General features: G+C 36.3%; 1 protein-coding gene across 2 annotated transcripts in view; it reads left to right on the forward strand.

The window, feature by feature from the left end:
- The window catches only part of CDC40 (cell division cycle 40), a 55,522-nt gene extending 36,440 nt beyond the window's left edge, over positions 1 to 19,082 (forward strand). For both annotated transcript variants that reach the window (XM_005652465.3, XM_003121352.6), the window contains exons 8-16: positions 918 to 1,057; positions 1,848 to 1,922; positions 3,775 to 3,820; positions 5,949 to 6,050; positions 7,285 to 7,400; positions 7,887 to 8,020; positions 13,764 to 13,840; positions 15,892 to 16,036; positions 17,031 to 19,082. In XM_005652465.3, the coding sequence (XP_005652522.1) occupies positions 918 to 1,057; positions 1,848 to 1,922; positions 3,775 to 3,820; positions 5,949 to 6,050; positions 7,285 to 7,400; positions 7,887 to 8,020; positions 13,764 to 13,840; positions 15,892 to 16,036; positions 17,031 to 17,208 (1,013 nt within the window). In that variant the 3' untranslated portion in view covers positions 17,209 to 19,082. The remainder of the gene's footprint in view (positions 1 to 917; positions 1,058 to 1,847; positions 1,923 to 3,774; positions 3,821 to 5,948; positions 6,051 to 7,284; positions 7,401 to 7,886; positions 8,021 to 13,763; positions 13,841 to 15,891; positions 16,037 to 17,030) is intronic.

A 22,360-nucleotide genomic window follows, 5' to 3' on the forward strand; every position in this document is an offset into this window, starting at 1 on the left:
CATAAGTGTTACTAAATTGTACTTTAAAAGAATACATTGTTTCATGTACGTAGACTAGAGATTAAGATTCTTATCCTTACTTTGATTTTAGAAGGCAATACATATTCACCAAGATAAATTTAAAATATTTTAAAATCTACCTGGTTCATTAGTATCTAGTTATACTGGGGAAATTATGTAGTGATTAACAAACTATGAAAAATAACTCAGTTCTGATAGTATTGATTATTCTAATGTTATATCATTTCAAATATATAGGTTTATATCACTTATCAAATATATTTGGTTTTTCAAGTTTTAGTATTGTGGTGCTTGCAGTCATAATAATATAACAGCCAACATTTATTGAGTACTTACTCTGTTCAGCATGCTACTAAATGCTTTATATATACTATGTCATTTAATTCTCACAGGTAACTTTATTGAAAAATCTGGGTTGAAAGTAGAAAACAGAATGGAAAAGGAACCTGGAAGGGCATAAATGAGGAAAGCAGGGAAAAGGATATTTGATATTTTTTTGTTTTAACTTCCTCCTTATTCTGTTTTGCTTCTGATTCTTTGCCAATGACTCACAAGGCCCAAGAATTGTCTTTTCTCCTCTCTGCAATTATACAACAGTGGAGTCTTTTGTATATACCACTAAAATGTATAACTGAGTAAAGGAAGTAAGATCTTGTTTAAAGGTCTGATAGTGTCTGGATATTTAGGAATTCCAAAATACTACCTCTAATTGTAAACAACAGTGATGATTTCAGGCAGCTAAATTTTAGCTGACTCTTGGTCTTAACATCATCAATATTATTACCTAAACCTTAATATTCCCAATGAATAAAATTCTTATTATTTTAAGAATATAGATTTCATAACTAGGAATTATATTTGTTCACAGCTTTTTTTTTTTTGCCTTCTTGTTTCAGTTAAAGAAATGTATGACTATCAAGGCAGATCCTATCTTCACATACCTCAGGATGTTGGTGTTAATCTGAGGTCAACTGTGCCACCTGAGAAATGTTATCTTCCCAAAAAACAAATTCATGTGTGGTCTGGACACACCAAGGTAAACATATTAGTAGTTTTTGTTTGTTGTAATATATATTAGTAAAGCCAACATAAATTTTAGCTATTGATGTGGGACATTCAGTATTTCTAGGAAAGATGTAAGGAAGTCAAATAGAACAGAGAAGTCAAATTGAAAATAAACCAGAGTCAGACTCTGGACGTACTCACACATATGAGTCACAAATAAGTGCTCAGTCTTCAAGGTCATCTGGATGGGCCATGACATGAGCATTCATAATTCAGTGTCCTGTCCTCTTACAGTGGCCTAGACTTTTCCCTCCAAGTTCCCACCATAGTCTGCTTCCTCTTGGGCACCAAATCAGTGAGTAATGGGCTGGTTCTAGCAGTAAAGCCTCCATTATTTTGCCTTAGCTCTTGGGATTACCACACTTCAAAGAAGATTAGATGCTCCCTGGTTTATAAATTATAGTAATGTTTAAGCTAATGCAGAGACAAGATACTTGAAAACTTTGATACTGATATTCTTTGTTATCTGCACTATTATAACTGGTAACTTCCTGCTCCTAGCAAAGAGCAAACGGACTGAGCAAACGCCTGAGCAAAAGAAGGAAGAGGAGTGAGGGCATTAGCAAAATGATGGACTAAGAATTCCCTTGGGTTAGGAAGTCAGTACTAAAGGTTATTATTATTATTATATTGGGGCATAATTTTTGGAATGAAGAAAAATAGTAAATTTAGGTGGCTTAAAAATATACCACCTTTCCCTTCGTTTGATTTTAGCTGATATTTCAAATGCTTCTAATTGATAATTGTAATACCTTTTACAGGGTGTCAGTGCAGTCAGATTGTTTCCTCTCTCCGGCCATTTGTTGCTGTCTTGTTCCATGGACTGTAAAATTAAGGTGGGTTTTCAGTAACAGAGTAGGAGTGCTACAAAGCTAGTGCTTTGGTTAAATCTATTTGGCTAATTATAAATAAATCTGGGTTTGTTAGGCAATTAGAGGCTAATTATTTTCTCTTAGGCCCTTTCTATGCAGCAATTTATGAACTGCTTCCAACATGTTGATTCAGATATGGCTTTGTGGTCCAACTGGCTAGGCTCTTTGTAAGCTTAGATAGTCGATTAGAACATAATCAATCACTTCAGCTTTAGACACAAATATTTAATCACTAGTAATGCATTTTTATAGAGGTTTTTGGATATGTCACTGAGTTCATTTGTTCTTCAGCACCATAGAGGTAGAGAGAACCTGTGATAGAATTCCCATTTTTAAAGAGTAGATAATATAATTCACTCTTTGTCTCCTAAATGTTAGTAGCAGAATTGCTCCCAGCCTCTTCTCCCACTTTTTATAGCCTTGAGAAGCTCCACATTTAGCTAATGTTCAGCTGTAAATTGTGTGGTAGGAAAAGCTCAGTTGCCGATACATGTCAACTTGAATATGGGAAAGCCTTTTAAAAACTTAAATATGGAGGATAGTTTTTATATTTTTTGTGTGTTCCGCGTCCAGATCATTATAGTGGTCAATAAATATCAACCCTATGATGCTCTGGAAGCTTGAAAGGTTGACTGATGAAAATTTTATTCTTTGTAAATAATTCATGGTTAATACCAATATATAAAGGCAGCTTTTTTGGATAACAACCCTTTAGACATTTGCCTCTACTTAGTGGCTTAAAATGACGGGACAACAGTTTGGAGTTTGGAGTTAAAACTCTTATTTCCTTTAACTTTCACTCTACACAGACTACGTTAACTGAAATTAAGATCTTCTAGCCAACCAATTAAAAAAGCATAGAATTCAATTTAGTTCACCTCTGTAAACATTTATCTATTATGTGCAAGGGGCTGAGGATGAAAAATTACTAAGGTGATCACTTCATTACGATGTTGTAGAGGCAAGTGCAAGGTGTTCTCGTTTCAGAGGGGAGGCGTACCTCAATAGGAAGGTAACTAAGTAAAGGGAGGGGGCTGGGCCTAGGAAGGAGGGTATGTCTGAGAGGAGTGAACAGAATGAATCCCATGGTGTGTGCTGAAACCACAGTTTTGTGGTTGCTGGATGCTAAAACCTGAGAGGCACAGGCTGACCACCATCACTCACAGGGGATCGAGTCCTGGAAGTCCTTTCCTGGTGTGCTGTGGGAACTGAGACTTGATCCTGTTGGTACAGGGTGGCCAGGAAATGCTTTCTATTTTAGAACACTAGCAACATTGTCAAGGATTGCATTTGAGGCAGGCAAGATATTGTATTAAATCACTTCAGATGTGATGAGAATTATGAGTCTGGAACATTTTAGTCTAGGTCATCATTTTCATAACAGCTTTTATAATAATTAATACTTCAGGAAAGTTAAAAAAAAAAAAACTCTCAGTACCAAAAAGTTACAAACATGACAATTTTAATAACATTTTATTCTTTTAAAAGTAGTTCTTAGTTTTATGTAAGTAGAAATTTTTCAGCATAGAAAATATATCAAATACAGGAAAGAAAATGAAAAACACCTATATAAGCTCCAAGTTCTCTTTATTTCAGAGTTTAGTTTTAAAATGTGTGTGTATATATGTATTTATGTATAGTCCAAATAGTGCAACACAGACTAGCAGTGTCAAGGGATATGTTTAATGACGTGCCTTTGATTAAATTCCCTGCACACACATATAAATGACCCAGGACTGTTGTTTTTGATTGGAAGTTGTCATTTTATCAAAGTCTATTAAATTTAACGTTTCTATGTGTTGTTTTTTTTCTCCAGCTATGGGAGGTTTATGGAGACAGGCGCTGTCTGCGAACATTTATTGGTAATACTTCTTTTCTCTCTGGCTGTAAATCTGTTTGGAAAAACTTTTTTAACTAAGATAATATCATTGACAGTAGTAATACCACCCTGAAGTAGGAAGAAAAGCTTTCATAGACTTGAACTGAGTCTTGAAGGAAGGAGTATGTCTCCCAATGTAGACAAAGAAAGAGATCTAGGAAGAGAGAACAACAAAAATTAAGGAAAGGTGGTATAAGAAAGCATGTCACTTTGGGGGAACCACTTATATTTCAGAATTCTTAGCATATGGGATACAATGAGGGGTGAAAGTAGAGAAACGGTGTAGAAAGGGGACAGAATGTGCAGGACCTTTAGATTTTCCTGAGGGCCTAGGTAAAGTAGCCACTGAACAGCTCTTGGAGGAAAGCAACATTATCAGATTTGAAGTTTACACAGTTCGCAATGGCAGTATGGAGGATGCTTTGGTGGGGCAGCCCAGGAATCTGGAAAATGAATTACAAGGTTACTTCATTGGTCTGGATTAGATATTAAGAGCCTAAACTAAAGCCGTAGAGACGGAAGGGAAGGGAAAAAACCAATGGGACTTTGAAACTTGGAAGGAAGTGATAAGAGTGAGGCAGGAATCTAGAGTGACTCCCAGGTGGCTGGATGAATGGTGGTGCCATTCATTATAGGAAGATAATGAGGTTTCAGACTCATTGAATTTGAGCTGCCTTTGGGACATTGCAGTAAAAATGTCCACTAAGCAATTAGCCAAGACCTTGAGCTTTGAAGACAGTTTGGGAGTTGGCAACAAAAGCAGATCAAAAGATACAGTTGAGAGAACTCCTTGAAGGAAAGAAGGCCAAAGAGAGGCCAGCTCTGTGGTAGGCAGGCCTTACTGGTAAATAATAGTTTATTGTCTTTGTCAGTTTTTGTGTGAAAGCTGGTTATGTTTCCAAATCTAACTGTACTGCATTGAAAAACGGTATCTGTGGTGAATTGTAGTGGCTCTGTTTTTAGACTTAAGTGGGAGTCCCTTCTGCAGTTCTTTGTTATGATTTTCGGGCCTCACTGCACAAATAAATGCTGCTCAAGATGCTGGGGCAGCCTAAAGGAAGACTGGTAGGAAGGCTCTCTGCAGGGTAAAGGGAACAAAATGTCTCCTGCAGCGTGGGGGATTTGGTCCCCATCTGTCTCTCCTACCTTGGCAGACAATTTTTCAGTGGAAAACTAAAAATTTCCTACTTAGAAAGATGATAGCAGCTCTGACTGGGACTTGTGTTGTAGGAGAGAATGCGTAATTGCCATGGCACATCCTGCCTGACTAGAGTTCATCAGTGCTGGTGGTTCAGGCTCCTATGTTCAGCTGACAGTTTGTGTCAGGCACATCTTGTGCAAGTGTACTTGGCAGTCTTGGTTCATGGGATGGTAAAAAAAAATAGGAAAGTTCCTGCTTTCATTTAGCCACATTTTATTTGCCCCATAACTTTCAAAAGAGTTGATTAGTCTGGCAAGATTGATTTCCAAGCAGAGCACTTTAAAATTAATTTATTGTCAAAATGCTATTTTAAAACCAAATAGAAGTTAATGTTTATTTTCAAAAAGGTTTAGTCTCTGAGATTCTGAATCCATTCCTGTGAAATTTGGTAATGTGATCACAGAAATACACAATTATTGAACAAAAGCTACAGCTTTCATGAACTTCAGGTTTAGGTCACTTTATTTTCACTTCCAGCTTGGCAAGTAATCTCAGAGCAAAGCTTCAAAATGTCACCAGTCATTTCTCTTTTATTGGCAATAATTGGCCTATTATGTTTCCTTAAATTCTTGGCTGTTTAGTCATCAGCTGTAGGTATTACATATTAAGAAAGTGCCGTGACAGACTTAAAAAAAAAAAAAAAAGTTAGATCTTTTCTCTTGGATCTTACCTAAATGTTATGCATCATAATCACCTGAGGAGCTTTTCAAAGAGAGAAGAAAAACCCACCTACATTCCCAAACCCACACATAACATATTCTGAGTCAGTAAATCAGGGGGTATGGTTCCAGTGATTTTGTCTCACAGCATGGCTTGAAAAACACTGTTTAATTCTTGTTTCTCTTCTGGTGCTTGTGTTTCAAGAGAAAATACTTCACCTCACCTTTATTTGTATTGTCTCTGCCTTTAGGTCACAGTAAAGCTGTTAGGGACATCTGCTTTAATACTGCAGGAACACAGTTCCTCAGCGCAGCTTATGATAGGTATCTTAAGCTCTGGGACACTGAAACAGGTAAGAGCTCACTTATACCATATTTATCTTTTAAGTCAGCATTTTTAAATGAAACAATATGAGGGTCTTCTGTGGCAAAACAGTACCTTCTCTAATTGCTAATTTTCATATCAGCTAGTATAACAAAATGATTGTAGAGTTAAAATTCAGCAATGTAAGTAGCTCTTTCATTATGATATTTATAAAGCAAATATATTGATAGACAAGGAAATCTGAAATTTTTCATAGACTATTTAATTGATCTTTTTGTTCCCCTCTATCACCTGGTACACTGCATTGCACATAACAGAAGCACAGTAAATGTCTGACAAACAGAATTAAATTTAATTGCCCTAGCTGGTTAAAATGTAAGTCTCGACTTCCATGGGCAGATTGATTTTATATTTCCCAAACATATTAATTAAATCAGTACATTATGGCTAGTATCCTTTTATATAATTAGACAACTGTCTTTCATCTTACTAAGTTTTAAGGGTAAAGATAATAGCTAATATTTATTGACCACTAACTTTTTACCAGGCTTTGAATGAAAAGTGGTACTTTGTGCTTATATGCAGCATTTCGTTCAATCCTTAAAATATCCCTATGAGAAAAGTACTTCTGTTGTTATAGATGAAGAAACCCAGGCTTACCAAGATAACTTTTCTAGGGTCACACTAGCAAGTGGCCGAATTGAGTTTACTCCAAAGTCTTTCTAATGCTTAACCACTTTGGCAGCAGTCCTCAACTCTGGCTACCTATTTTAATCACCTGGAGAGCTTTATCAAATCTGCAGTTGAGGGTACAACTTTGCTTTTTTTTTTCTTTTTGGGGCCCTACCCATGGCATAGGGAAGTTCCCAGTCCAGGGGTCCAATCAGAGCTGTACCACTGGCCACAGCCTCAGCCACCCGGGATCCGAGCCTCATCTGTGACCTACACCACAGGTCACGGCAATGCCAGATCCTTAACCCACTGAGCAAGGCCAGGTATTGAACCTGTGTCCTCATGGATGCTTGTTGGGTTAGCTAACCACTGAGCCACGACTGGAACTCCGGTACAGTTTTGCTTTTGAAAAAATTATTTTTGATCCTTAAAAAAATCCCATGAAAGGGAACAATGTAGTTTACAATAAAGATAAGCAGGTTGCCCTTCCTCAAAATTTATTAAGCAACCATCCTCTAAATCTTAATCCTGGGTTGTTGTTAAGTGGTCAGATTTATTTTACCTACTTTTACTTGGGTCTTTGGTTTTAGGACAGTGCATATCAAGATTTACAAACCGAAAAGTACCCTATTGTGTCAAATTTAATCCTGATGAAGATAAACAAAACCTTTTTGTGGCTGGGATGTCTGATAAAAAGATTGTGCAGGTAAGTGTTTTCACAATATTTTTATTAAGATTCCTGAGCTCTGGAGTTCCCACTGTGACACAGTAGGTTAAGGATCTGGCTTTGTCTCTGCAGTGGCTCAGGTTGCTACTGAGGCACAGATTCCATCCCCAGCCTAGCACAGTGGGTTAAGGATCAGGTGTTGCCATAGCTGTGGCATAGGTCACAGCTGTGGCTCAGATTTGATCCCTGGTCCAGGAACTCACATATGCCACATGTGCAGCCAAAAAAAAAAAAAGAAAAGAAAGATTCCTGAGCTTTATGTTGTGTCAGGTAATGAAATAAGAAATATTAACTTATTTAATATCTGCTACTTTTAGGGACTGCTGATGCTCTATTCTTAGCAGATCAGTAAATTTATAAAAAACATGTTGGAGATTTTTTTCCTTCTCCACTTTCCATAATTATGATCTTTGTTTTCATAAATCTGCTCCAATTCTATCTTGCCTTTTCTTGTTTGATATACAGTGGGACATTCGAAGTGGAGAAATTGTGCAAGAATATGATCGGCATTTGGGTGCTGTCAACACCATTGTCTTTGTCGATGAAAACAGGAGATTTGTGAGCACATCTGATGATAAGAGCTTAAGAGTTTGGGAATGGTGAGTTTTTTATCAATAGAAAATTTGATTTATATAAAGCAAACAATTTAAAATTTTGTAGCTGGAGTTCCCGTTGTGGCTCAGCGGTTAACGAATCCGACTAGGAACCATGAGGTTGCGGCTTCCGTCCCTGGCCTTGCTCAGTGGGTTAGGGATCCGGTGTTGCTATGAGCTGTGGTGTAGGTCGCAGACGCGGCTCAGATCCTGCGTTGCTGTGGCTCTGGCGTAGGCCGGTGGCTACAGCTCCGATTCAACCCCTAGCCTGGTAACCTCCATGTGCTGTGGCCCAAGAAAATGGCAAAAAAGACAAATAATAATAATAATAAAATAAAATAAAATAAAATTTTGTAGCCAAAGGAGCTCTCACTGTAGCACATCAGGATCAATGTCAAATTGGGAGCACTGGGACACAGGTTCGATTCCCAGCCCAGCACAGCGGGTTAAGGGTCAGGCATTGCCACAGCTATAGCTTAAGTTGCAACTGCAGCTCAGATCTGACCCCTGGTCTGGGAGCTCAATATGCCTTGGGGCATCCAAAAATGAGAAAAAAAAAAAAAAAAAAAAATTTGTAGCCAAAGACAAAAGCCTGATGATAGGCCACCATGTCAATATTTTCACAGCTGTGATCTCTGGCTTGTCAAACTGTCTTAACTATTCAAGCATCCAGAAAATGAAAATAAAAATTTAAACATGCTACTTTTCATAGTCTTTGAATAATCTACCTAAGGAATATGTTTTGTTTTGTTTTGTTTTTGTCTTTTTGCTATTTCTTTGGGCCGCTCCGGCGGCATATGGAGGTTCCCAGGCTAGGGGTCGAATCGGAGCTGTAGTCACTGGCCTACGCCAGAGCCACAGCAACGCGGGATCCGAGCTGCGTCTGCAACCTACACCACAGCTCGCGGCAACGCCGGATCGTTAACCCACGGAGCAAGGGCAGGGACCGAACCCGCAACCTCATGGTTCCCAGTCGGATTCGTTAACCACTGCGCCACGATGGGAACTCCAGGAATATGTATTTTGAAGTCACTTTTCTTGCAGTGAAGTTTGTATAGGACTGTCTCACATTCTTTAGGTATCTTGTTCATCTTGCAAAATAACTGACAAGAAGTAGGGATCACAAAGTATAAATTGCATTGGTTAAGTTAGGGATTAAGCCTAAGATCCACGCCTTAGAACCAATCCAAATTTTAAAATCTCTCAATTCTTTAAATGTCTGCATTTTACATATTCAATACTGAAAATTTCCCCATGTTATCACCCTTGTATCCTGCTGTTCATAGCAAATGGTAAAAAATAAATATTTTATTTGTAGAGTATAATCAGAATATATTGGTTAATTTTGCTTTCCTAGAGGAAAAAAAAAAAAAGAAAACCACTTTTCTAAAGTCAAGAACTACTAAAGTTCCCTAGTATCATAAATCATGTTTTATAACTGATTTGCAAAGCAATGCATAATAATCTTTTTGTTAAAATGAATTTTGGTTGGAACTCAACTTGTTTTTATAGTCAGTTATGAAGCACAGCTCAACTGTAGTTACAGCCTTTCAGGGACTGGAAAATGTCTTCCCACCCCAAGAAGTTGTTCTGCTTTAGAAAGTAAGAAGCCTTGACATATAGGCAGGAAGATCCCCCTGAAACTGAGTCTATCTGAGCAGCTGAGCGGGTCCTTAACCATTGTCAGGACAATTTGGATAATTGAAGATTTAGTGGAATTTAACTGTAGTTTTCTCTCATACGCACCATAGTGTACCCCTCCAAATTACCCCCAGTTAATGGAGTGTTGACTATTATTTTATGTGTTGTCTTAACATCAATCTTAAGGTCCATGATCTGAGGCTTTCTTATAACTTAATATCTTACTTCAGATCTTACTTCTTACTTCAGATAATGCAGAGAACTTGATATGGACGTCAGGTGTTATATGAGCCACCTTAGACCATTTGCACAACAAACTATAGAGAGTTTGGGATACTTATAGCCGTTTTGTTTCATTTATATACTTTAACAGTTTGATTATACTTAAACTTTCAGATGTTTCTATCTTTAGATGATATTTCAGCTCCATTTTAAAATGTGGAGCAGTATAAAAGAAATTGGTAAATATTTAAATGATGCACCCATTGCAGGACTTTAGAACACCCGTGTGTTTTTTTGAATTAGAGCATTCGTCAACAAAATGTTTTGATTAAAGGGTAATATTAGTGTGTTTCTTTTCTTTTTTCCTTCTCAGAGGTTAAGAAATACTTCTAAGAGTCCTAGTACTGTTTCATTATAAATGAGGACATGCTGTACAGTTCAGTTTAATTCTCACTTGCTATTGGAGCCTTCCTAACCAATCCTAACATGAAATTAGGTGCCTCTTCTCCAACATCCTACACAACCCTTTGCTTTGCACAGCTTTTCAGTACTTATTATTTGTTCATCTTCCCTAATGAGTGCTTTTTTTTTCTTTTTTGGCCACACCTGTGGCATATGGACACTCCAAAGATCAAATCTGAGTGACAGCTGCCACCTACGCCACAGCTGCAGCAACACTGGAGCTTACTTAACCCAGTGCACCACAGCAGGAACTCCAAGTTCTTCCTTTTTTTTTAATTTAACTGTTATTGAAGTATAATTGATTTACAATGCTGTGATAATTTCTGCACTGCTGTACAATAAAGTGAGTCAGTTATACACATACACACATCCATTCTTTTTCAGATTTGTTTCCCATATAGATTATCACAGAATATTAGGGTAGAATCCCTTGTGCTATACAGCAGGTCCCTGTTGGCCAGTCGGTATACCTCAGTGTGCATTTACCAATCCCATTCAATTAAAAAAAATTTTTTTATTGAAGTACAGTTGATTTACAATGTTGTGTCCTGACAAATTCTTAACTATGAAAAAAAGGACTGTTAGTCATCATCTCCTTTGTCCCCAGCACCAGCACAGTGCCAGGCATGTAATATGTACTGAATATCTAAGGCAATTATTATTACCATAATTATTCATGATGTTACATTCGTGGAGCTTTTTCTGTGTGCTGGCAGCACACTAAGCATGTTACGTGAACTGTTATTTCATCTAATGGATAAAGTAATCTTACAGTCCCTGTTTTATAGGTAAGGAAACTGTGTAGGTTAAATAATTTGCCCAAGGTTCCATGAGACAAGGGCCAGAATTCAAACTCAGATCAAACTGATTCTAAAGCATTTTTTTTCCTTTTTTCTCCCCCCACCCCAAATTTTATTGAGGTATAATTAACAAATAAAAATTGCAGTGTATTTAAAGTGTACAACATGATTTGACACACATATACAGTGTGAAAGAATTAATTAACCCTTTTACATTGAGTTAATTAACATATCCATCCGTTAATGTATTTACTTTATTGTTTGGTGAGAACATTTAGGTTCTACTCTCTTAGCAAATTTCAGTTATGCAATAGAGTGTTGATTAATATATATATATAATAATATACTAGAACCTCAGCCCTTATTCATCTTCCAACTAAAAGTCTGTACCCTTTTACTTGCCTTCCCTAATTCCCTACCCATCCCCTGACCTCTGTCTGACTTATTTAACTTAGCCTAACACCCACCCTCCAGGTTCATCCAAAAGAAACTTGATTTTCGTAAACAATCTTAACAAACTAAGACTATATGGAGTTTTGAAGGAGAATACAAGATTTTAATTAGATATTGAGCAACCTATGGTATTCCAGTTACCTAAATTCATGAGATATCATAGGCTGTTTTCTCCCAAAGGCCTTTTTAAGAAAATTTTACAGAGGTTGACATTACTGTCTTTTATCTTTAAAATTTCATAGATTTTTCTTAGGGTTTTTACTTTTTGATGATTTTATTTCCAGACTTAAGATTATTTGTAACATAAGTTACTAGCTTATTATACTGATTCACAGTTTCTAATTAGAAAATAGTATTGTTTATTAAATAGAACTATGCCTAGCAGACATTTTTACTAACAATTATGAAGTTCATAGGGTATTCAGATTCTTTTCGTGTTCTAGAGCTCATTGTACCAAGAGTCGTTGAAATGAGGAATCTGTTTAAATTTTTTTGCTTACTTTTAGTAAAACATTGATTGATGTGAACATAAACCTATGGTTCATTTAATTTAGAAAATGTTTTTATGTTTTAATTCATGTTATAAAATTAATATCCACTAATAATAAATGTGAGGAGGGAAAAATACAGTTGAACCTTTTTAAGATTGAGGGTCTTCTCGGAACATTTGGGTTATTGTGAATGTCATTTCTCACTGGTACCTTAGAGGGGTAAATGGTTGGAGTTTTGATAAATGATACTTTTCCCCAGGTTACACCTGAAAACGTTTTCCTCTAATCAAGACTCTGCAGAAGTTTTTTCCAATCATTTGCTTCTTCGGGGTTGACAGATAGATGGATAGAGAAAATTCTTACTTTAAGGCAAATTATTGTTGTTATTGTTGTTTTCCAATTCAAGTCTTTGAACTTGAACTGTGGGTTGAAATTGATGCTTTATAGTCTGTATTATTCATCATATTACATTTCCCACATCTAAGAAACATTTCTTAGGTCTCATGAAAAGCAACAAGACCAAAATCCTTCAGAATTACTAAAAAATTTTTCATCAAGGAGAATATTAAAAACAAGACACTTAGAACTTTGGGTGGTTCTAGATTTAGGGGTTATTAGATGTGGATTTTTATTTTACCCTTTGCATCACTCACAAAAGAATTTTTTTAATGCCTTTTCTCCTCCACCATACACACTTGGAATACTTTACATGTAAGCTGAAAATAGAAGATGTCCAGGCACCAAGCACTGCTCCCTTGTTTCTGGATGAGCTCGGCGTGCTTGCAGATCCATGTACAGATTTGCCTACCATCTACTTGCATTTCTGAAGTCTCTTTAGCACTCTTACCTGCTTGCAGAGTAACAAGTTAAGGTTGACTGGCAGGTAAAATAAGAACATTTCCCTGAAGGCTTGCCTCAGACATCTTGCTTCTGCCTACCATGGTACATTTTTAGATGAGTTCATTATTAAAGGACTTGTGGTGATAGATTTTTTTTAAAACATAAAAGTCAGAGTTTAAATCAAATAGAGATAGAAAACTAAATCACTGACACTTGTAATTATCATGGAAAGTTATTTGTAAAGTAAAAAGATTTATAATAAGCTATAGAATGTCACTTTGTGATTTTCTTTCCTCTAAGAGGTTTCAGGAAAGGTTTATTAAATATATAATTTCAAGAGCATCTCTTTTGTTTCAGAGATTCTTCTTCTAAAGTTACTTTAAAAAAAAAAAAAAAAAAGGAATTCCTGCTGTGGAACAGTGGGTTAAGGATCCAGCATTGTCTCTGAGGTGGCTCAGGTCACTGCTGAGATGTGGGTTCGATCCCTGGCCTGATGCAGTGGGTTAAGGATCCAGTGTTACTGCAGCTGTGCATAGATCAATTCCTGTTCTGGGAACTTACATATGCTAGGGTGTGACCAAAAAAAAAAAGGTACTTTTTTCTACCTTTTTTTTCCTCCCTTCTCCATACCCAGGACATATGGAAGTTCCTGGCCAGGGACTAAATCTGAGCTTCAGATGTGGCAACACCAGATCCCTGACCCACTGCACCAGACCAGGGATCAAACCCAAGCCACCACAGAAACAATGCCAGATCCTTAACCAATTGCACCACAGCGGGAACTCCAAAAAAAGGTACTTTTAAAAATTACTTATTGTGATACGCATTTTTAATTTTTAGGGATATTCCTGTGGATTTCAAGTATATAGCAGAACCTAGTATGCACTCTATGCCTGCAGTGACTTTGTCTCCAAATGGTAAGTTAATAGATACAGAGTTTTTAAATGAACTTTGAAGACACAGTGTGGTTTCTGCATTCAGAAGAGCCTTGGCCATTCTCTCTTAGGGAAAGTCTGTCACAGTGCCATACTTGTATAAGGAAATCTTTTCATTATTAGAAATAATCACTGGTTGTCATTTGTGAATCACCTCATTCTCTTGTTTTTTTATAACTCTGACCGAGCATCTAAGGATTTCCATCTGAAAACTAGGGTTGTTGCTTTTTTTTTTAATAATTCTCTACAACAAAATCATGTTCAACAGCTCATTTAGTGATTCATTGTGAGCTCCTTTTCTTTCAGAGAATAGGAAATTTTGTTTTTTTGTTTGTTTTTTATTTATTTACCTATTTTGCTTTTTAGGGCCATACCTGTGGCATATGGAGGTTCCCAGGCTAGGGGTCTAATTGGAGCTAAGCTGCTGGCCTACACCACAGCCACAGCAACGCAGGATCCTTAACCCATTGAGCAAGGCCAGGGACCAAACCAGCAACCTCATGGTTCTTAGTCAGATTCGTTTCTGCTGCACCATGACAGGACCTCCTTAGAGAATAGGAAATTTTGATCTGGTTCCTCATAATGAAAACACTTAGCAATTGCATGGAGGTGATTTTCTCTGACAAAAATAAAAAAGACAAGCCTATTTATTTTTATTCATATATTTATTTCTATTCATTAATCCATTGCCTTTTAAGTACAAGTCCTACAAATATACTGATAATAATTCTAGCTCTCCATGAAGGTATTAAAGTGGAGGAGCTGATGTTTGGGCAGCATTGTCATTAAAGCCATTATCAACAAACAGAGCTACTGGAGTACAGAGCAAGGAAGAGAGAGAGGGCAAGAGTTTGCCCTTCCACAGGCAAATCAGTATCACTTGTCAAATGCCCTATGATTTTTGTGGGAGGACCAACCTCACTAGGTGCTTTTCTCACAATCACCATATTGTATACAGTCACATTTGTCACTGGGCACCTACATTTCATAGAGTGTATTTTTTTTTAATCATCTTTTGTCTTTTTAGGGCCACACCCACAGCATGTGGAGGTTCCCAGGCTAGGGGTTGAATCAGAGCTACAGCCACTATGCTGTGCCACAGCCACAGCAACACCAGATACAAGCCACATCTGTGACCTACACCACAGCTCACAGCAACGCCAGAACCTTAATCATAGAGTGTATTTTAAACCACACATTACAAATAATGTGCCCACCTTGAACACGGCCCTTTACCCACCCAGACTGAGCGCTGTTAGGATCATTCCCTTAGTCAGTCATGTCTACAAATGTATAAGATGCAAAGATACTGCAGTTAAGGCTTTGGTGAATTCCCGGTAGATAAAAGCAGTATGACCCACAACATCAGTTATTCGAATTTTTTTTAATCATACTTTTTTTTGTACAGTTTTATCTAATAATCCTTGATTTCCTCACCTACAGTCCCTCTTTTGTCTGTCCATAACTAACATAAATAAGTCTCTTGGAGTTCCCTTGTGGCACAGCAGGATAAGCATCCAGTGTTGCCACTGCAGTGGCTCAGGACACTGCTGTGGCGCGGATTTGATCCCTGACCCAGAAACTTCCATATGCCGCAGGCACGGCCATAAAAACAACCATAAATAGGTTTCTCTCTCTCTCCATGGTTCTACTGTCTGTACTTAGTACAGATTAATTTCATTTCCTAAAATTTAGTTTAGCTTTATGAACACTAAAATCAGAGTTTTTGTATATCCTAAAAAAAAGCTTTTTTAGAAAAGTGATCGATACCATAAGATTGTATGAGCAGAATTCATCAGTTTATGTACAGCCGTCTCCCACCAGCAACAAATTTGTAACACATTATAGGTGGTATGGTACATTTATTTTCCTATTATTATAAAGTAGTTGGGGACAATATTAATGGCTCGGTATGGTAAATTTATTTTCCTATTATAAAGTAGTTGGGGACAAAATATTAATGACTCAGCATATTTGAAATTTTTTTAAATTTTCAGTCTTCTTTTAAAATGTCTTATTTATTGAATTTACAGGGAAATGGCTAGCATGCCAATCAATGGACAACCAGATTTTAATTTTTGGAGCACAGAACAGATTTAGATTAAATAAGAAAAAAATTTTTAAGGGCCATATGGTAGCAGGCTATGCATGTCAAGTGGACTTTTCACCAGATATGAGGTAAGTTAAACTTCTCATATATTCTTATATTCCAAGATGATGATGTGAACTACTGCTGTCCAAATCACTTTTACATATGTAATTGTATGAGAACTGTGCAGACTGTCAAAATGCCAGATAAAAGGCAAGAACAAGTTAAGATGGCTACCTTTGGCCTTTTTAAGTTCTTTAGTGTATCTCCTTATTTTGTTTAGTTCCATGCCCTTTAACCACATAGTGAATCACCATCTGTGTAGGCAATGGTTTACTTTCACCATCTATGTAGGCAGTGGTTTACTTTCTCTCTGCTTTTCCAAGCAAGGCTACTCTGTAATCACTATATTGCTGTGATTGAATGAGCACCAGAAGAATTAATCTTGTATTGTGGGGTTGAAGTTAACAGCTTCACTACAGCCTTTCTGTCTTGAATCCTCTAATCCAGCTTCTGAATATTTCTAGGCCACACTCAACTTGTGAAACCTAGAGCATTTTTAAGAATGAAACTCTTCATCCATTCCCTTATTGTTAGCTAAAATATATGCATATCAGTAATTCAAAAATCCCTATAACTTTGTATGTTTAGCCTGATTATTAGGACTTAGACTCCTACTTCTTAGTCAGTCTTAGACATATTCAGAAGCTATTGGAGCCAAATAATTATGAAGGTGTTGAATGAGTCTACATGTGTTTGTTGACTGTGTGAAATTGGTTCCCCCACGATGTTTGTGACTGTCTAGAGAATGGCTGTGATACACATTCACTATGGCCCCTGTATCTCCCAATTTTCCAAGTTAAAAATAATTTTTCACTCTTAGATGGGTCACTCAGTGGGGAGGTTTTTTGGTAGTTTAAACTATAGACTGTTTTATACTCTACCTTATTATTCTGAGTACTGTATATTCATACTGATTTTTCTATATTAAGGTAAAAAAGATAAAACTCTTTCTCTGTTCTCATCCACTTTACCAGTTTAAGGTGTTTGAATAATTTGAATTTATTTTTTTTCTCATTGCAGCTATGTGATTTCAGGAGATGGAAATGGAAAATTAAATATCTGGGACTGGAAGACCACAAAACTCTACAGTAGATTTAAAGCTCATGATAAAGTGTGTATAGGTGCAGTGTGGCATCCTCATGAAACATCTAAAGTCATAACTTGTGGTTGGGACGGTCTCATTAAATTGTGGGATTAATGGGATTAATCATTAAACTATCTAGGATCATTTTTGATCCAATATCATATTTAACTATATTTAATTATTAAGTGTGTTGGGAGACAACATGATTTACAAATTATGATTTTCTTACATGGCCCTATGACGTTGACTCATTGTTTAAAAAAAAAAAAAAAACTTTGTAAATTTGACTCATGTAATTTCATCAGCAACTTCATTTTGTTCTTTATACATGTTATTTATACAGAGAATAACCATTGACTTTATATTTGATAAGTAGTTGTTGGCAGACAGTTTGGGTCTCTCCTTTCCTTACTGAAAGAATCCCTTTGGAGCTGATATAATTTAATGTGAATCTGAAAGAAGGATAAAACTACCCACAGTTACTGTTGCCATTATTTTCAGTGGGTCAAGTTTTAATCTTTTGGATTCAGGCGTTCCACTATTTTTTAATGACATATGTTGTGTCCGTTTAGTTGTAAGCCAGCAATCTTCTCTGACTGCAGCATTCCTCTAATTATTAAACACTGTAAAATAAAAATCAGTCCAGAGTTCTTTCCTTGACTTTCTTCTTAGTCAGTATAGACAGAACTATATAATCAGAGAATTACATTATTTTTTGAAGATGAAACTCAAGAGAATGAATCAAGACCTTGAATTATATTTGTACTTACTATCCAGTATGGACCTGGCTATACTCTGAGAAATCAGGGTCTCCCAGGTCGTTGCTTCACAGCACAGATGTTACTACTGAAGTACTCCTTATAGGAGATTGGATATGAGGGCATAGTTCAAAAGGTCAGCTTGTAATTTCTTTGAAGTTGTAGGTTTTATCTTTGAAATTAGTCTGATTTTGTTTGTGAATATTATTCTACAGACTGTTTTAAGAACAGAAAAATTTTGAGCTTCTTTCCAAATCTGGGTAAAATCGACACTCCAGGAAGATGGCTAGCATTCCCAGTTTGAGAAGCAGGAACTGGGATTGGTTTTAAAAAATTTTTTTTAAACTTTAGATTGTGAAATCAAAATAGCCTTTTGAATATAGTAGCTAACAGCACTTTACTTTGAAAAGGCTTTTTTCTGTTTTATTACAAATCTATCAGTTGTTTGACTATGGTATGAAATATTTTAATATCATGCTGTAAAAAACTGGTTCATAGCTGCTCAGAGTGCTGACTGGGAGACCAAAATCATGGTAAATGTTGATTTCCTAGGGACATTAGTTCTGAGTCCTCTGCTATCAAGAGCAGTTCATGCTCCTTGCCTTTAGAACTTTTTTTCCCAGCCTTGCCTGTGGCATGCAGAAGTTCCCAGGCCAGGGATCAAAACAGCACCACAACTGTGAAAATGCCAGATCCTTAACCTGCTAGGCCACCAGGGAACTCCAGAACTTCCCTTTTTAAACATTAAAATCTTAAAAGGCCTGGTATAAATGACCAGGCTATAGCCACATATAAATAAATTTCAAGGAAGAAAATAGAAAAAGAAAATTAAAGTAGTAGAGATGTATTTTTGGATGCACAGGCAGTAAGAGGAATAAGGATACACTGCCTAGCTGCTGCTGTTTCTATTTCTTTATCTTATGGGAAGGGTGGCTGCCATTTCCTAAAGAGGAAGGAATTCAGATAAGAACTTTTCTTTAGTCCCAGCCACTGGTTTTAACAAATGTGAATTATGGAAATATGATGGGACAAAAAGAATTAATCATACATTTGAACTGTCTTGTTCAGCACCAGTATTGTGTACGTTACAAATCATAATTTCTAAATCTGGGCTTATTTTATTGTATTTTTAACTGTTTCTAAACTAAGGAACTGTATAGAAAAACTGTCTCTTTTTTAAAAATATCGTATTTTTAAATAAAGCATTTTTTGTAGAAAGTGTTATCAAAATTTTTGTTCTTAGTCTCCTTTAAGTCTTAGCTCTCTTAAGACACCCAAATTAAACCATTTGCAGAATTTAAATGGGTCATTTTGAAGGGGAGAAATGATGCTTTTGAGGTGAATATGGTATATGAATGGGTTTATTATAAATAATTGACAAAAATATAGGGCAGTGCCCTCAGAGCACACAGATTGTTTAATACAGTCTGTGATGGCACTGAGTCATGATTACATCCATTTTAGAGTACACAAATGAATGGGGTTCTTATCCAGCATAAAAAAGCCCCAAGATCATGTTGTGACTGGAATTAACTGGTTACCATCTAGCTCCTTTTCCTCACTGCAACCCTTTTGTCACATTCAGGACAGATTTCCTTTCTAAAAGTTAGAATAAAATAGATTCATTAGTGAAATATTTAATTGAATGAATGTTTAAATGTTGAAGCACAAGCTGGGAATATTCTGTCCTAAATAATAAGGAGCCAGTTTTAAGATAAGGAACAGGCAGTAGCATCAAACAGACACTTATCTAATAGAAAAGTATAGAGTGATTTTTGAGGATGCATTGTGAGGCTGGATGATGTACTTAGCATGTTTATGTTACCTGGAAGAAAACAGTGAATTAGCAAACCTTGCATGGTAGCTGTCAGGACTACAAAACTAGCAACAAGTATAGAGACTCTCCTTGGAGAATACTATTTCTCAGAGTATGGGCTAAGAACCAGCTGCATCAGAATCACCTGGAGATGATGTCACTTAACTAAGAAACAGAATTCAGAAAGTAGAAGTTGGTTGGGGGAGCCGTAATTCAGATATAGAGAAGGGCTGTATGATGTGCCCTCCAGGTCAAAAAATCCATCAGCAGTACTAACTTTGAGACTCAAAGTGAGACCTAGGGAACACTGATGCTGTATTTCATCAAAGATGCATGTTTTTCACATTGTGACATCTCTGAAAGAGAGCTATGTTTTAAAATTAATGATGTGGCATAGTGTAACTGATAGCATTCTTAGTGGGTCATAAAGTAATTAGTGAAATACAGTATAAACAAGGCAAGTACTAAGGGACCTAAAGAGAAGAAAAGATCCAATGGGAAGAAGATTCTGTCACAGGACATGGCTCAAAATTCTTGTTTTCAAATATTTACTTGATCAATGGGTAAGTAAAATGAGGGTTTAACATACTTGAAAAACAGAGCAACCACAAATCAAAATCAAACAATAGATTCACAAAAAAACAAAGATGATACAAGCATAAAATTAAAGGAATCATCAACCCACTAAAAAAGAACAAAGGAGAAACAATCATCTGGAAAACAAGGTTTAAAATGGCAATAAATATATGTTTATCAATAATTACCTTAAATGAATGAACTGAATGCTTCAATCAAAAGCATAGTGTGACACTGGATAAAAAACAAGAGCCTACAATGTGCTGCTTACAAGATAACCACCTTAGGGTAAAGAACACACACAGATTGAAAGTGGGGTTGGAAAAAGATACTTCATGCAAATGAAAATGACAGGAAAGTGGGGGTCTCGATACTCATATCAGACAAAACATTTTAAAACAAAGGCCATAAGGAAAGATAGAGACGCACACTAATGAAAAAAGGATCAATTCAAGAAGAGGATATTTCTTTCATCAACATATATGCACCTAATACAGGAGCACCCAAATACATAAATACAGACATAAAAGGAGAAATTGGTGGGAATACAAGAATAACATCCAACTCACATCAATGGACAGATCCTCTATATAGAAAATCAGTAAAGCAAGAGAGATCCTAAATAATTCAATAGAACAGTTACACTTACTATTTTCAGGACATTACATCCAAAATAACCAAAATATACCTTCTTTTCAAGTCCACATGGAACATTCTCTAGAATTGACTGCATACTGGGGCACGAAATCAACCTCAACAAATTTTAAGAGTATAGAAATTATTTCAAGCACCTTCTTTGACCACAATGGCATGAAACTAGAAATCAACCACAGGTAATGAGGAAAAACTGACTACCTGCAGACTAAACAACCAATAGGTCAATGAGGAGATCAAAAAGGAAATTAAAAAAAAAAAAAAAAACCCTCAGACAAAGGACAAAACAAAACCATACAAAATCTATGGGATGCCACAAGGAAGTTCATAGTGATACAGGCCTTCTAAATCAACAACCTAACCTACCACCTAAAAGAATTAGAAAAAGAAGAACAAGCAAAACCTAGCTATCAGAAAAAAGGAAATAATAAAGTTCAGAGAGGAAATAAACAAAATAGAGATTTTTAAAAATAGAAAAAAATCAATAAAAACAAGAGCTGGTTCTTGAAAAGGTAAACAAAATAAAAAGGAGAAATTTCAACTGATACTACAAAACTACAAAAAAAACAAAAACATAAGAGAATATAAACAATTATATGTCAACAAATTTGACAATCTACAAGAAAAGGACAACTTAATAGAAACATAAAACTCACCAAAACTGAATCAGGAAGAAATAGATAATTTAAACAGACCAATGCCTAGAATTGAAATATGTATGCTATCACTTATATGTGAAATCTAAAATATGGCACAGATGAACCTATCTACAGAACAGAAACAGACTCACATTTATGGAGAGCAGAATTGTGACTGCCAAGGGGGAAGGAGTTGGGATGGACTGGGAGTTTGGGATTAATAGTTACGAACTGTCACATTTAGAATGGATAAGCAATGAAGTCCTGCTGTATAGCACAGGAAACTATAGCCAATCATTTACGATAGAAAATAATATGAGAAAAAGAATATAGGAGTTCCTGTCGTGGCAGAGTGGAAATGAATCCAACTAGGAACCATGTCGTTGTGGGTTCAATCCCTGGCCTTGCTCAGTGGGTTAAGGATCTAACATTGCCGTGAGCTGTGGTGTAGGTAGCAGATGCAGCCTGGATCTGATGTTGCTGTGACTGTGGCATAGGCCAGCAGCTGTAGCTCCAATTGGACCCCTAGCCTGGGAATCTCCATCTGCCACTATGTGGCCCTAAAAAGCAAAAAAAAAAAAAAAAAAAAAAAAAAAAAAAAAATTTTAAGAATTTGTGTAATTTTAAAAACTCCCTATAAACAAAAATCCAGGACCAGATGGCTCCACAGGCAAATTTTACCAACCATATACGGAACTTATACTCATACTTTTTAAACTGTCCCAAAAGGTTGAAGAACAAAGAATATTCCCAAAGATATTCTATGATGCCGCCATCACCAAAACCAGACAAAGAATTACTCAAAGAGAAAATTACAGGCCAAC

The sequence above is a fragment of the Sus scrofa genome, chromosome 1 (genome assembly GCF_000003025.6).
Source record: "Sus scrofa isolate TJ Tabasco breed Duroc chromosome 1, Sscrofa11.1, whole genome shotgun sequence".
Lineage (NCBI taxonomy): Eukaryota > Metazoa > Chordata > Mammalia > Artiodactyla > Suidae > Sus > Sus scrofa.